Below are 15984 nucleotides of genomic sequence, written 5' to 3' on the forward strand. Positions count from 1 at the left end.
TTGAATAATCCGTGGATTTTATGAAGAACTTGTTTTACGTGTTTAATAATTAAAATAGATTTAATAATAATTAATTTAGTAAGTGTCTGAAGCTGGTAAAGAAATAAAGTGTAGATAAACAGCCATGAGGGAAATCGTGCATCTGCAGGCTGGGCAATGCGGCAACCAAATAGGATCTAAGGTAAGGGGACCAATCTGCGAGAGTTGAAGTACTATCTAATTTTACTCAAAATAGAACAGAGGTTGAATTATTTTCTATTTTTCAACATCTTTTTGAAAATGAAAGTCTTCTAACAATGATGATATATTGTTGAATACCTAGTTCTCAAATGCACTTCTCTCGTACATTTCGTTCGCCTGATGCATGTGCGTCAGTGACATTTTACTTACGTTCGGTTTTAAAAGCATCTATAGTTTCAGTTGCGGTGTTGGCTATAGACTGAACAGAAGGAAATGTTTGGTAAGCGTGTTTTAATTCTGAAGATCCTTGTAGCTAGCATTCTTGACTTTAATCGTATTATTGTTCAAAATAAATGATTTTATTTTTCGATGATACCTAATGTGCAATACTAATTTTATGTAACCATTTTTACCTTTGTATATTGTTTGTTTGCAGAAACGGATTTTATAAAGAAAAGGAAAACGAAAAATCGTGTATTCAATCCTTCGACATACGAATATACGTAACATATATAATTCAATAATATTATTTATTGTCATTCCATCAAACAGATTTTAGCGCATTTTCTCATTTATGGAAAAAATGCACTATTGTGCACGCCATGTCCGTCTGTCTGTCTGTCTGTCTGTCTGTCTGTCCGTCCGTGACCTCAAGTTTTTGTCGATGAGAAAATGCGCTCTCTATCACTCACTGCAGTGAGTACTGAGTTATATTTTTTATTAATTCCATTAACTTCAACGAGTTTGGAAATATTGTGCCGAAATAAATCTTCAGAAAGCTCCCATAATATTCCAAACCATAATAAAGTGGATAAGTAGGCTTCCGTCACATGCATGACCTTGATATACAATGTGTAAATATAATTTAAGCCTTTCGAATATATGAAGGATATTTGATTTTAAGGTTAAATTTTCAAGCCCACAGTTAATTAGTAATTTCAAACTAAGGATCAGGAATTTTATTGGTTTCGATGAAGACTTTTTACCTAGAAAATGGCTCTACACTCAGAGAAATTAAAGAGATTTGTTCAGATAACGAAGTGATTTTTGTCACTGTGTAGTTTATCTTGACATAGTTTTCCCGGACAAAAAGGCGCATTAGTCATACGCGCAAAAAATACAATATTCGGACAATATTACTCATTCATTTTCTTTGAGTGTATTTTAGTAAAAGGGCTAAGCATATTCCATTGAAAATCTGGAATATATTTTTTTTAGTTTTAACATACTAAGCTCGAAAAGCTCCTCGTCATGGATCACAAACTTTAACCAACTTCATATAAGTAATCAACCGAAGAAATAATTATGTTGGAAGTTTGTGGGTCACAGCACGGCAGCAGTAATGATGACTTGCAGGTCAATGTTGGTGTTTAATTCAGAATTCAGTAGGTATTCAGGCACAGAAATATCTGTCAACTGTGCTTTGTATTTTACAATACCAACGATAGGCCAAGAAAAATATACCTTCGTTACGCTAGATATTCCTGCAAGTCTCTCTAACTCAAACTTTTTGTCATTATTATTATTATTATTATTATTATTATTATTATTATTATTATTATTATTATTATTATCATTATTAGTATTATTATTATTATTCTACGAAAATAGTGGCACTGTGGCAGTCACTCACTAGGCCCCTAGTTGATATTTGATACTGCACAGTGACAGTGCACACTGCACAGCACAGCAGCACAGGGAAAATAGGGCTTAGCACAGGCCACAGCGCACTGAACCACTAGGCTAACTGGTAACTGCATATAGCATCTAGATTCTAGAATCTATACTACTATTATTATTAATATTATTATTATTATTATTATTATTGTTATCAGTATTATTATCACTATTTTCATTATTAATTTTATTATTATTACCTGAATACTAAAAACTTGACAGAGAATAAATAATTCGTCAGGTTAACCTTCAAGGAATCAAGGAACACATGCTAACCTAATGCTATAAATCAGATGTTTATTAGTGTGTACTTACAGTCTCAGTTTTTCAGCCGAGCATTTAGAGAGTTCATGTCTAGCGATCGTCATTTGTTACTAGGGCCATCACTTTCCCATTCTCTATTGCACTGGGAATTGTACAGGAATCTCGTGCGATAATTTCATGTGTGTACGCGTACACGCAGATAAATGAGCAAGACAATGTCCAAGTAGCGATATACCTTTTGTCCGATCTTTCTGACCCACTTTGGCCAGTTTGAAGGGCGCATTAGTGCTGCGAGCAGTAAATGTCCACAAACAAGTAATCAATTGTAAACAACATCTAATGATAAAATCGATTGAGTAAATTTCATTATTCATGTATTGCTCATAAGAGTTACTGGGCATATCCGAGATCATTTATAACCAATTTGTAAGAGTTAATTATTGCAAGTACAGGAATCTGCAAGTACAGGAATTGTACAGGAATCTTGTACGATAATTTCATGAAATTTTTTCCTGTGAGAAATTTTGGGAATGGAACTTTTTGTTTGTTCCTTTCCTGCCTCTAGTTTTATTTTAAAATTTAATCAGGATGCAAAAGAAGAAGCTGAAGAACTGGTCGTTTTTTTTTAATGTATGCGGTGGTTTTAGTTCTCGTAGTGCCGTCACGCAATATATTTTTGCTCGTCGAGCATAACTTTTCCAAATGAAAAAACCTTGCATGTTTTGTTCTTAAATATTTTCGCAAAAGACGAATTCATGGAGTCTACGTACTTCTGAACTGCAATTTCAGCTGACGTTTTCAACTGGTCATCCAATTAAGGACCAATTGGCCCGAATTGTAGTGTAATGGTCATCTCAGCTAGATGAGTAGTGTAACTAATGGACCAATTGGCCCAAATTTTAGTTTAATGGTCATCTCAGCTAGATGAGTAGTGTAACTAATGGACCAATTGGCCCAAATTTTAGTGTAATGGTCATCTCAGCTAGATGAATAGTGTAACTAATGGACCAATTGGCCCAAATTGTAGTGTAATGGTCATCTCAGCCAGATGAGTAGTGTAACTAATGGACCAATTGGCCCAAATTGTAGTGTAATGGTCATCTCAGCTAGATGAGTGGTGTAACTAATGGAACAGTTGGCCCAAATTTTAGTATAATGGTCACCTCAGCCAGATGAGTAGTGTAACTGATGGACAAATTGGCACAGTAAATTGTTCGGGGGGCCACGGTGGATCACTTGAATAATTTAACACTAACAATTAAATCGATTCAGATTCAAGCAACGTTCTAAATTATCTAGGCTTAAATCATGACAACAAATATACTGTTTCGAAAAATGGGGTTAAAATGAGAAAGAAAAATATAAGAAAGTAATAAAAAGTTTTAGGCAATTCGATTTTGTTCTGTTTTTGCCGAAGTTTTTTCCGCAACATGTGTGTAGGAGTACACTCATATAAAAGAGCAAGACAATGTCCAAGTAGCGATATATGTACCTTTTGTCCGATCTTTCTGACCCACTTTGGCCAGTTTGAAGGGCGCATTAGTGCTGCGAGCAGAAAATGTCCGCACGCAAATAATCAATAATAAATAATATCTAATGATAAAATCAATTGAGTAAATTTCATTATTCATGTATTGCTCATAAGAGTTACTGGGCATATCCGAGATTATTTAAAACCAATTTGTAAGAGTTAATTATTGCAAGATCCCTGTCAAAATTAAGCTATTATTATCATTTATTAGCTTATTTGAGAGCTTGAGTCAATCAAGCTCTCAAATTACTGCCGGAATTATAGAGGCCTTGTAAATAAGAATTTGAAAATGAAGAGAACTTGCTTTTTTTATCCACATGGTATCAAATCTACTCCAGTAGAAATTGTACATCAATACGTATACATAGTGAAAAACAATACAATAGTGTAATAACACCGTATTACAATGGAACAAAGACTCGTGTAGAATAGGAACCTGTTGAAACGGCCGGGAAACTTCAACAACCTTAGATGCAGTATCTACGAGAATAAACCTTCATTTGCAGTAATAAATTCATCTCCATATATGCACTAGTAAATTAACCATTATAAACCTATACATATGCCAATACAATCGTCGTCATTATCCTATATTTGTACCAATAAATCCACCATTATAAACCTATACATATGCTAATAACTTTACTGTCAAAAACCTACAATTACACCAATAAATCTACAGTTATAAACCAATACATATGCTAATAACTTCACTGTCAAAAACCTATATATGTACTAATAAATCTACCGTTATATATCTATACATATGCTAATAAATTCACCGCCATAATCCTATATTTGTGCTGAAAACCCTTTGTTATATAAGCCTAAACATATTACAATAAATTCACCATCAATACCCTATATTTTAACTAATAAAACTATAGTTTTAAAGTAAATATATAACAACAAATTCACCGATATAAACCTCTACATGCACTTATAAATCTAGCGCAGAACCTGACGCCCAGCCCCTTGCGTGGTGTCATTGATCGCCCCACTTCGAGGCGGCATAAATAAATCATTACGGCACCTGCAAGCCTGTTCATTCTACTTCACCTAGTGACCTTTTCGGGCACCTGCATATAAATCATTACGGCACCTGCAAGCCTGTTCATTCTACTTCACCTAGTGACCTTTTCAGGCACCTGCAAGCCTGTTCATTCTACTTCACCTAGTGACCTTTTCGGGTCCGTATTGATTGGATAGTCAGCGAGGGGGAAAATTATCCTTGGCTGTGATCGATTAGAACTGAATATTTATGTCCGCCTCGGTATTTACCTGCGTATTTCATGTAATGTAGGCATTTTTTTATATGTATGAGTGCATAGCTGCTGGTTTGACTGTTCTATTCTGGTCAGAAATTCTTTGATTTATGCACGCGTTATACTGAAATAGAGCCATGCTTTCTCATCTGAATATAATTGGATATCAAAGTCAATAATAAAATAAAAAATAATAATGCTTGATAAATAATTACGCTATAATAACTTTTTAACGTAATGAGTTATAAGAATAACTCAATCTTTAAATTACTCCGGTAAATTAACTTATGCCGTAGCTTAACTATAATTAAGCTGGGACCATACTTTCAAAACTCGCTAAGTGAACGTAAGTACTTACGCACTATTTTCTTGTCTATGGTTGGTAGATTTGGCTTGAAAGGCCGTCAATGACTGGCGGATGAACTTACGATCACTTTCATTTTTTTAAAGTATAGACCCTGATATCAAGGCTATAAAGGTTTAACTTACACGAGCTCGACTCGAATAAAGAAATAAGTATTTACTTTCAATTTCACTTCCGAAAAATGCAGTCCCAAATTCAGCGCAATTTCTAATCAAAACACAATTGACAGCATAAAGTTGTAATGTGCGTCACACAAGCATTACAAACTGGAATAAATACAATAGTAGTGTAATACTGTTACAATGCTAAACAATAGTAGTGTAATACAATACTGTTACAATGCTATTCAAAAGTGGTGTAGTACAATACTCTTACAACGCTGTACAATAGTAGTGTAATACAATACTGTTACAATGCTATACAATAGTAGTGTAATACAATATACTGAAAAAATGCTGTGCAATAGAATTAAGTGTAATACAATACTCTTACAATGCTATACAATAGTCGCTTATGTCGAAGTGATAGCCTTAGCTTCATTAATAGAACCACTGACCAATATTTATCGAATATCTTCATATCTGATCAAGAAGCAAAATTTAATTATGAGGCAGATGTTTGCGGCTGCGTTTACGCAGCTTCTTTACATGCATCATTTGCGACAGTTGGAATAATTGAATTTAAAATGAAACTTCATCGTGTACTAAATCTGTACAGAATCAAATAAATACATTCAGAAAACTTACGATAACAAATTACCATTAAATGCAATGTGTATGAATAGATTATATTTCAGAGACAATGGGTATCACTGCTGTCTTGTGCCTGTCAAATCTATAGTGCTTAAGTAGCAATGCACGCGAGTAACGATAATCAGTAATTGTTAAACTAATACATCAAATAAAAGTTTTTTATTCGACCTGAAGCCATTTAAAGCCGAATAAAAGTGCGACTAGAAGCATAAAACAAAAAGCGAAGGAATGGCTTGAGTGAAGATGGCAGTGCAATCGTGGATTGGAACGCGTAGGTGCCAATTGCTTCACTCGATGCTCATATGACACAATTTCATAAGTAACCTTTTTTCAACCATCAGGGAAAAGGTATGAAAATTTTCTATATTAAATTAAATTTACGGTTTTTACTTTGGATTGTGAACCAGTTTAAGGTTCCTGCTGTTATTCATCCTGAACCATTATTCAAACCAAAAAAACTTCAACCAGAAATGTATGAAGGATTGGGTATACTATACGAACATGTGCTTTACTAAATGAGTTATATATATTGTCACGAACTAATTACGAGTTTTACACTGAACTTATTTGTTTATGTACTTTCTATATCGATTTCAGGGTCCGTCCGTCTTATCAAACGGATCAAAATGTCTTAAAATGTTTAATTTCGTTGAATGTTTTAGACGGAGCTTATGATTGTAAGGTTATTGTCACATTCAAAATCGGTAAGTCGCATCGAATTGTCATCAAAAGTAATTAATTTGAATCTGTTCCAGTTCTGGGAAGTGACGAGTGATGAACACGGCATCACACCCACCGGGGACTATGAAGGCGTTCACGACATTCAGCTCGAGAGGATCAACGTTTACTACAATGAGATCGCATGTGAGTTAATAGCGTACTAATTTTACGATGGCGTTCACGACATTCAGCTCGAGAGGATCAACGTTTACTACAATGAGATCGCATGTGAGTTAATAGCGTACTAATCTTACGATATGATTCACGACATTCATTGTCTACGTCAAAAATTACTTGGTAGAAAGTTTGCAACATTCTTTTCTTATATAACATTGATCGATTAACTGACTTTTGAAATTTATAAACTCCATAAAGTTAGAGGAGACTCTTTCATCGCAATACTTCGTTGAAGAAATATATACAGAGTTCGGCGTTCTTCAATAGAATGTTGGTGCCAGAACCAACTAAATATAATAAAATACTAATGCTAATACTAATACTAATAAATTCAAATATAATAATGATGTAGTTGACGATAAGACGTGATAAGAGATGTCATTGATTGAATTATTATTATAATATTCTAGACGGAAAATATGTTCCCCGCGCGATCCTGATCGACCTGGAGCCCGGGACGATGGACGCGGTACGCACGGGCCCGTTTGGCCAGCTCTTCAAACCTGACAACTTCATATTCGGTCGGTGAAAATCCATTATAAAAATTTAAAAGCAAAGAATAGTCCACAAAAATTCATATCTTTATAGAAAACGTTTCGGAGTCCAGCTCCATCGTCAGTTCGTAGAATCAGTAAAACGTGGTAACGAAACGTTTTCTATAAAGATATGAATTTTTGTGGACTATTCTTTGCTTTTAAATTTTTAGTCAACTTGCGATTTAAGCAAATAAGTGACATTAATACTCCATTATAAAATGTCAGCTTTGTTCTACTATCCGGGAAATTCCTCGTATTTTTCGTAGAATTAAATGCAATTTTATACATTAATATTTTGCATATGCTTAAATTAATAAATCCTATCAAGAATTATGTAGGAATGGTCCAAGCTATTGAAACCTTAGACTTTTATATAGATCATTTCTGGGCTGCCGTATAAGTTGCTACAGTGATTACAACTTTTTTTGTAACCTGCGTTTTGTAAATAAAATAATCACAAAACTATACCTTTCTTACATAGTAGTATGCATACTTTATAGTTGTAGTGCATTCGCGTGGCAGTCATGAACTTTGAAAACAGTCTGAAAAGCAATAAAAATTACTTAAATAAACGTTTTTTTAAATAAGCAGTCGAGAGACGTAAAAAACATTTGCATCTGAACACATAAATTAATTAGAGCGCTTATTTCAGGCTAAAAATTCTTTTGTAATATTTTGATCAGCTCCCTTGTATGACAGTTGTTTGACTAATCAGACTGATCCTCCCTTTTAATTTATCTTCTGATCAACTGCGTTGAATTAAACAAATGTCATAGAATATGAGATAATATTCCTAGTCAATGCTCGTCCATCGTTTTATCAATCCACACACAAAATCTAATTCTCGTTTCTATAAATAAATGGGCGGAGGCTGTTGAACGCTAATCAATGCCTCGAATTTTCTTGTTTCATCTATCTTATTCATGACAGCCTCTAATAACCGTTAAGATTAAGCAAATTAATGACAAAAGTGCATGTTTCGATAGAATTCATATTTTAGACCCGACGCGTCCATGAAAAGTGTATGTGCCAAGTACTTACACAATCTTCAAAGCTTCTATTTTCCTATTGAACTCATTGTTTCTGGGCATGGAAATATATATTGATGTGTGGGGCCAGGTCAGAGTGGAGCGGGTAATAACTGGGCCAAAGGTACCCAGTTGAGGATTATGGCAATAAATATTGATGTATGGGGCCAGGTCAGAATGGCGCGGGCAACAACTGGGCCAAAGGTACCCAGTTGAGGATTATGGCAATAAATGTTGATGTATGTGACCAGGTTAGAGTGGCGCGGGTAACAACTGGACCAAAGGGCACTACACGGAGGATTATTCAAATAAATATTGATGTTTGGGGCCAGGTCAGAGTGGCGCAGGCAACAACTGGGCCAAAGGGATTATGGAAATAAATATTGATGTGTATGACCAGGGCAGAGTGGCGCGGGCAACAACTGGGCCAAAGCGATAACGGAAATAAATATTAATGTGTGGGACCAGGTCAGAGTGGAGCGGGCAACAACTGGGCCAAAGGGCCCAGTTGAGGATTATGGAAATAAATATTGATGTGTATGACCATGCAGGTCAGAGTGGCGCGGGCAACAACTGGGCCAAAGGGCACTACACGGAGGGCGCCGAGCTGGTGGATAACGTCGTGGACGTGACCCGCAAGGAGGTCGAGGGCTGCGACTGCCTTCAGGGCTTCCAGCTCACGCACTCCCTGGGGGGCGGCACGGGCTCCGGCATGGGTACTCTGCTCATCTCGAAGATCAGGGAGGAATATCCCGACCGAATCATGAGTACTTTCTCCGTAGTACCAAGCCCAAAGGTAATCAACTGTTATTTATTATTATATGTGATTGATTTATGAGTACTTTCTCTGTAGTACTGAGCCCAAAGGTAACAATTGTTATCATTTAATCACTTACTTTTTATGATTGATTTAATAACCTTTTTGTATTTTTTTCATTTATTCTAAATGGCTCACTTCTTGTAAACACCTGCGAAGCAGTCCTTCAAATTTATGAACTATCTTCTGTAAAAATTTACATGTGAAAAAACTATTACGTAAACCTATTCTAGTTATATCGGCTGAGATCTTCGTACAATCTTGAATAATGTGCAGATTTCCTCGTCCATGCTTCCTTGTCATGTGGTATACCTTATCAAATGACATATCTAATCGAATATTATTACTTGATCCAATGTTTATACCTCATCCATTGTCATACTTGAGCAAATGTTATAACTGATCCTATATTATACCTGATCCTGTGTTATACCTGATCCTATATTTTACCTGATACTATGTTATAACTGACCCTATATTATACCTGATCCTATGTTATACCTGATCCTCTGTCGTACCTGATCCTACGTTATACCTGATCCTATGTTATACCTCATCCTATGTTATGCCTGATCCTGTGTTATACCTGATCCTATGTTATACCTGATCCTATGTTATACCTGATCCTATGTTATACCTGATTCTATGTTATACCTAATCCTGAATTATCCCTGATCCAACGTTACACCTGCTTCAATGTCACACATCAACTAAATAATATAACATTTAACCATGCACCACGTATCTCGTCTTTCAGGTATCGGACACAGTCGTAGAACCCTACAACGCAACGCTGTCCATCCACCAGCTGGTCGAGAACACCGACGCCACATATTTCATCGACAACGAAGCCCTCTACGACATCTGCACCAACACCCTGCAGCTGCACACACCAACTTACGGCGACCTCAACCATCTTGTGTCCCTTGCCATGTCCGGCATCACGACATGTTTGCGGTTCCCGGGACAACTGAACGCCGACCTGCGCAAGCTGGCCGTCAACATGGTGCCCTTCCCCAGGCTTCATTTCTTCATGCCGGGCTTTGCGCCGCTCACCGCCAGAGGGTAAGATGGGTGCTCTTAGTTCACGTAATATTAGTAAGGAATGTAATAGTAAATGAAATTTAATATTATTGTAATAGTACAATAGAATAGTAATTGTAATAGTACAATATAATAAGAAAAGCTGGAGCTGTCAGTTTACGTAATATCAGTAAGGATAGTAATTACTGAAATGTAATAGTAAGTGAAATTTAATATTATTGTAACAGTACAACATAATAGTAATTGTAATAGTACAATATAATAGTAACTGATATGTCATAGTAAAATGTAATAGCAACACCAAAACTATACTATTACTCACTCACTTTTATGTCGATTGTAGCTGGTTATAGCAAAGTTTCTTGTCATAAAATATAACTTGCAAATCTTGGATTTGCAAACCTTTCACTGTTTGTTGTAATGAATAAACCAATGAATCTAAGCTTTCACATTTATTCACTTAAAAAGGTAAAATTTATTCCACATTTAAGTTCTGAGGTTTTTAACAAATTTAGCACTTATATTAATGTACACACTAACCAAATTGAAAATCTGGAATAAATATATTCTGCTACCACTGATAAAGCATTGCTGTCGAATTAGAAAGGCCGCAGTGATCAATCATGTAACAAAAAATATAACTCAGTACTCACTGCAGTGAGTGACAGAGAGCGCATTTTCTCGTCGACGAAAACACTGACGGACAGACAGACAGACGGACATGACGAGCACAATAGTGCATTTTTGCCATAAATGAGGAAAATGCGCTTAAAATATTAATTCGAACTGTATAATATATTGACTAAGCCTAACTTGAACAAACTTGAAAACTTTATCCAGGTCGCAGAAGTACAGCACGCATACGGTCCAGGAGCTCACAGAGCAGATCTTCCAGCCCAAGAACATGATGGCTGCGTGTAACCCCCACAAGGGCCGCTACCTTACCGTGGCTGTCGTGTTCAGAGGCAGGATGTCCATGAAGGACGTTGATGAACAGCTCTTCAAAGTCCAAAACAAGAACTCGTCCTACTTCGTCGAGTGGATCCCGAACAATGTGAAGACTGCGGTGTGTGACATCTCTCCTCGCGGCATGAAGATGGCGGCCACTTTCATTGGAAACTCTACAGCCATTCAGGAACTTTTCAACGTGAGATGCCTGTATTCTAGAATCAAATCCTATTAATCAATTCATCTTACAGAAATAACTCACCAGCTTCTACTTTTTAATTCAGTGATAAAATACAAGAACGGGCCTGTTTCTTCTAACAATTGATGAGCTAAAAGTAACTTAGTGATCCTCATTAATTCAGTATTATCCTCATTAATTCGAATCGGTGTTTTGTATAAGCGTATTTATGATCCAGTAAAAATGAACTAGTTTAGCACGCACGCCAGTTTGTTGGCAGAACCTTTGACTTTTCTTCCACCTATAAGGCGTAATTTTTCAAGTTTATTCAACTTATCGGCAGCAAACTTGCCGGGTCTGTTCAAGGTTTCGCTCCATCTCGTGGTGACTCCTGCCCCTATGTTAATACTTTACCGTTTGCTTAAATAAAGAAAATTTTTAATTGTTAGAGTGGGAAATATTGAAGTTGTAGATATTTTCCTCAAAAATAAAGACGAAAAAATTTAATTTTCTTCGTTAGAAAATTCAATTGAGGCTACCGACCTCTTCTTAACTCATGCATCACACGCACGTCTTGAGCTATATGTTCACTTACAGCTTATTTCAAAATCTTTTATAGTACCTCCTCAAAAACCTTCAATGGACACATACAATTACTTTTTCTATGATTTTTTACCATGATTTTTTAATCCTGAGCAGCGGATTTCGGAGCAGTTCACAGCGATGTTTAAAAGGAAGGCTTTCCTGCATTGGTACACGGGCGAAGGGATGGACGAAATGGAGTTCACGGAGGCGGAGTCCAACATGAACGACCTCGTGTCTGAGTACCAGCAATACCAGGAGGCTAAAGCAGATGAAGGACTTGAATACGATAACGATAACGAAGAGGAAGATAATGAGTACGAACGCAATGATGATTACGAAGACGAAGAAGAAGCCTAGGATCAGTAATCATTTGCATGTGCTGCGTAAATTAAAACAATTTTTCTGGAATTTGATGCATCTAAATAAAAGGCTGCAGCGAGTGTGTAGTGAAATAATGCATTGTTAAAATTGTTTGTTAACCTCAAAATGAAAATTGTTTGTTAACCTCAACATTCTGTAAGCTTCTCTCATGATTTTGCCGACCTATGCTTACACCAATTGAAATGTCTTGTAGATAATCCATGTAAACGGTGTCCATCTGCACTTTGTTGTGTTTCTATCATCTGTATGAAAAAATTTTTGACTACTTTAAAATTGCGCCCTTAGCTGCAGTCCTTGATCTAAAAGTAATTTCGGATATTATATAAGGGTATCATGGATTTAAGCTACACGTAAATTATTATGTATGAAACTTAGAGTGGCCTAGCGGTTAAGGTCGCCAAGAATGGAACAGCGATTTCGGAGGTTCGAAACAAGCAACTTGCTGTCAAAATTCTGGTCGAAATCGGCAGGGTATCCGGGTGGTTAAGAATCCCTGACGGCATCATATATCATATATAAGAATATGCAAGTGATATGATTTAAGATTATGCAAGTGATATGCTTTAAAATTGATTGGATTTATTATAAGTTCCACACCATATGACCGCTCAATTTACAAGCACTAGTAGTATATGAAAACATATTTTCTTCAAATGAATTGTTTTCAAAGTGTCAGCAAATTAGTATTTAAAAAATTGTTTCTAGGCTCTAATTTGTTTCACGGCCATGATGAAAATTTCGAGTTTTGAACATTAAAAAAAAACTATACACATGAGAGCGACAATCAATGCCTGTGATGATGAATTTTGATTTAGAGATTTACAGTAGATCAAAATGTTATCATCAAAAAATAATTTATATTGGAAATTTTGAACCGAATTTTTTAGAGTGAAGTATGCACAAACTTACCAGTTTTTATTGTAATCATTCCAATAGTCCAAGTGAATACTAAACATGACCACATCTGTATAAACATGACCACTGTGTTAACATATAACAATATTAATTGTTTATTAGTACTCATCCCATTTTCCATCAAGTAGATTTTTCATTTCTGCAACAGCGTTAGAGAACATAAATATTTATTTGTATCAGATTTTTTAGAAACTATACATGTGGGATGTTCAGTGATACAATTAAAGTAAAGCGAAATTGCAACAAATCTATATAGTTAATATGTATACATGAATAACGGAACATCGCTCGAATTATTGCAAACCAAATTGCTTTAAATAACTTTCTAAACGAGAACATGTATCTTGAGTTGTATATGTTTTTTCGGAAATTATCTCGGTTTGATCCTTAGTATAAAAAGTCATAATATAATAGTTTTTAGCCAGGTATGTGTTATAATATGACTTAAAAGTCATATTATAACACTTTTGCCACGTATCACGCTCATTATTATAAGAGGATAGATAAAGATTACATTTGTGTCATAATCTTTTAACGTTGCATGGAGAATTTAATTTCTACTTTCGTTCTTGTGAAATTATGAACTTAAAAATAAAATTCACAAATATTGCCTGTTTAATGAAACCTTTATTTGGCATACACTTCTGATAGATTACTGTATAAAGTTTATAGATATCTACGAGAGAAATATTTACGGGCACGCCTATTATGAAAATAATATAATAAATAATAATAATAATAATATAATAAAATAAATAATAATAATATATAATAATATAATAATAATAATAAGTGTTGCGCATATTTGTTGCCAAGGACTTTGAAAACACGATTTGTTGTCGTTCACTCTTATTAAAATCGATTTCTGTAAAACTAAGAATATAGATGATAAAAATAGGAAAATAATATTTAAAAAGCTTTTAAAATTACTAAGTTAAATTAAACTATTAATTTCCAACACCGTCACGGCATTTAAATACACATAATATTTAAAATGCTCTTAAAATCATTAAGTTGAATTAAGCCTTTTATTCCTAACACAGTTACGGCAATTAAAAACTTTTACATGTTCAAACGAAGCGTCAGAATTAAAGCACACGCATCAAATATTTCCTTTTCTTTACTCAATAGCAAAAAAACTAAGAGACACTTACTAAACCTACTTGAGTGCATAGTGCAATCTAAGCATACTTCAGGCGAACAGGATTCACAAAAAGTGTATTCGGTAAGAAATTAATTCAATATCACGGCTAACTGTTACGGCACCTTAGACATTCCAAGGAGCGGCACATTAGACATTCTATATTAAATTGATATCGAACTCATCCAGTGGCTCGCAGCATTTAACTCAGTGTTTAACAAATGAAATTTAGTAAACTAGAGTCACAGGCTTACGTAAACCCATCACTTCACTTCACAATGGCGCTCCATGCTGCAGTGCAGAACGCGATTCGAACTTTTCGTTCGTATTTGAATCTACGTTAAAACTAAAACGAGAAACAGAATTCAGCATCACTACAACTGTAGTGATACTACAAATTCCTTCGTACTACATTGTACGACGGATTGTTGCATAGTACAACATTTTACTACATTCCGTCAGATTAAACTTCGTCTCACGTTTGTACTAGTCGTAGGCTGAGGACCATCCATTAAACAAAAGGTCCGATCACGTGTCATTGAATGCGGAAACTAGAGTAACCCATGGTTGAATTAATACATATTAATTCAACCATGAGAGTAACCTACCGTCATGTATTGGAGAAAATGACAGGAGAAAAAGGAGAGGAATGAAATGGAGAATCAGCCATAACCTTTAGCTAACTATCACACATCGCGAACCATTGATAGAAACTAAATAACAAAGCGGGATTGACATTAGACTAACTTATCAGGCACTATTACAAAAAAAAAGTCTCAATGACAAATTTATTACGGGTATTTTAGAATTTTCCTGACCAATGGAATTTTCAGACAATCTCCGATAAAATACCCTAGTACGCTTGAAATACTAACTTTAAAAAGATTTTGTTTGCAACACTTGCTAAAGTTGAGTGTCTGTAAGCCCATATACCAGAGTCCATCGTTGACTGGGATTGATAATTCCAGTAATTATGGAATTCTGTTGCACAAAATCATCTCATTTCCGTATCTTGCATCACGTTAAGGATAATAAAGCCAACGTATGCTAATTCTATAAGACCCCATTTTACAGATAACTTGCATTTGGCGCTCGCTTCAAAGAAGAATAAAAAATTTCTGTCTTTAACATTTAATATATACACCACAATTGGCAATTCAAATTACAAATTATGATCTAATCTTTCCCTGTCAGTTTGGAAATGCCTCCCACTAGAAATAAATTTTTAGGTGATGGTGAAATCGCGACCCGATAAGCATTGTTTATTCGTTCATATATGAGGCGCCAGGCATCAAACACACAAGCCCAAACAATTATGTATAAGATAATGTAGCATCATGTAGTCTTACAGGGAGTAATTTAAGTTCATGGCAGCCATGTTGACATTTACAGCGTTGAAAATCATGGCTGCATGACATCATTCTCCGTAGCCTGGCAGCATTCCAGCTCCAGTAGTATGCCAAACTCAACAGGATAATCCA

The 15984-nt window shown here is 35.4% G+C and overlaps 1 protein-coding gene across 1 annotated transcript; it reads left to right on the forward strand.

Annotated features, from left to right (window-relative positions):
- Positions 1-32: 32 nt before the first annotated feature.
- LOC108670953 (tubulin beta chain) lies at positions 33-13971 on the forward strand. The gene is made up of 7 exons (XM_018158443.2): positions 33-181; positions 6789-6897; positions 7341-7451; positions 9046-9290; positions 10069-10376; positions 11196-11502; positions 12181-13971. Exons 1-7 carry the CDS (start codon positions 125-127, stop codon positions 12421-12423), a joined length of 1380 nt encoding a protein of 459 aa, XP_018013932.1. The 5' UTR covers positions 33-124; the 3' UTR covers positions 12424-13971.
- Positions 13972-15984: the final 2013 nt, after the last annotated feature.

This window comes from Hyalella azteca, unplaced genomic scaffold (genome assembly GCF_000764305.2).
Source record: "Hyalella azteca isolate HAZT.00-mixed unplaced genomic scaffold, Hazt_2.0.2 contig14817, whole genome shotgun sequence".
NCBI lineage: Eukaryota > Metazoa > Arthropoda > Malacostraca > Amphipoda > Hyalellidae > Hyalella > Hyalella azteca.

Bases quoted from the DNA above. Each gene is read 5' to 3' on its own strand.
- LOC108670953 (XM_018158443.2), top strand. From the start codon at position 125: ATGAGGGAAATCGTGCATCTGCAGGCTGGGCAATGCGGCAACCAAATA. The intron at 9,291-10,068 runs GTAATCAACTGT...CTCGTCTTTCAG, and splicing joins CCGTAGTACCAAGCCCAAAG to GTATCGGACACAGTCGTAGA. The intron at 11,503-12,180 runs GTGAGATGCCTG...AATCCTGAGCAG, and splicing joins CCATTCAGGAACTTTTCAAC to CGGATTTCGGAGCAGTTCAC.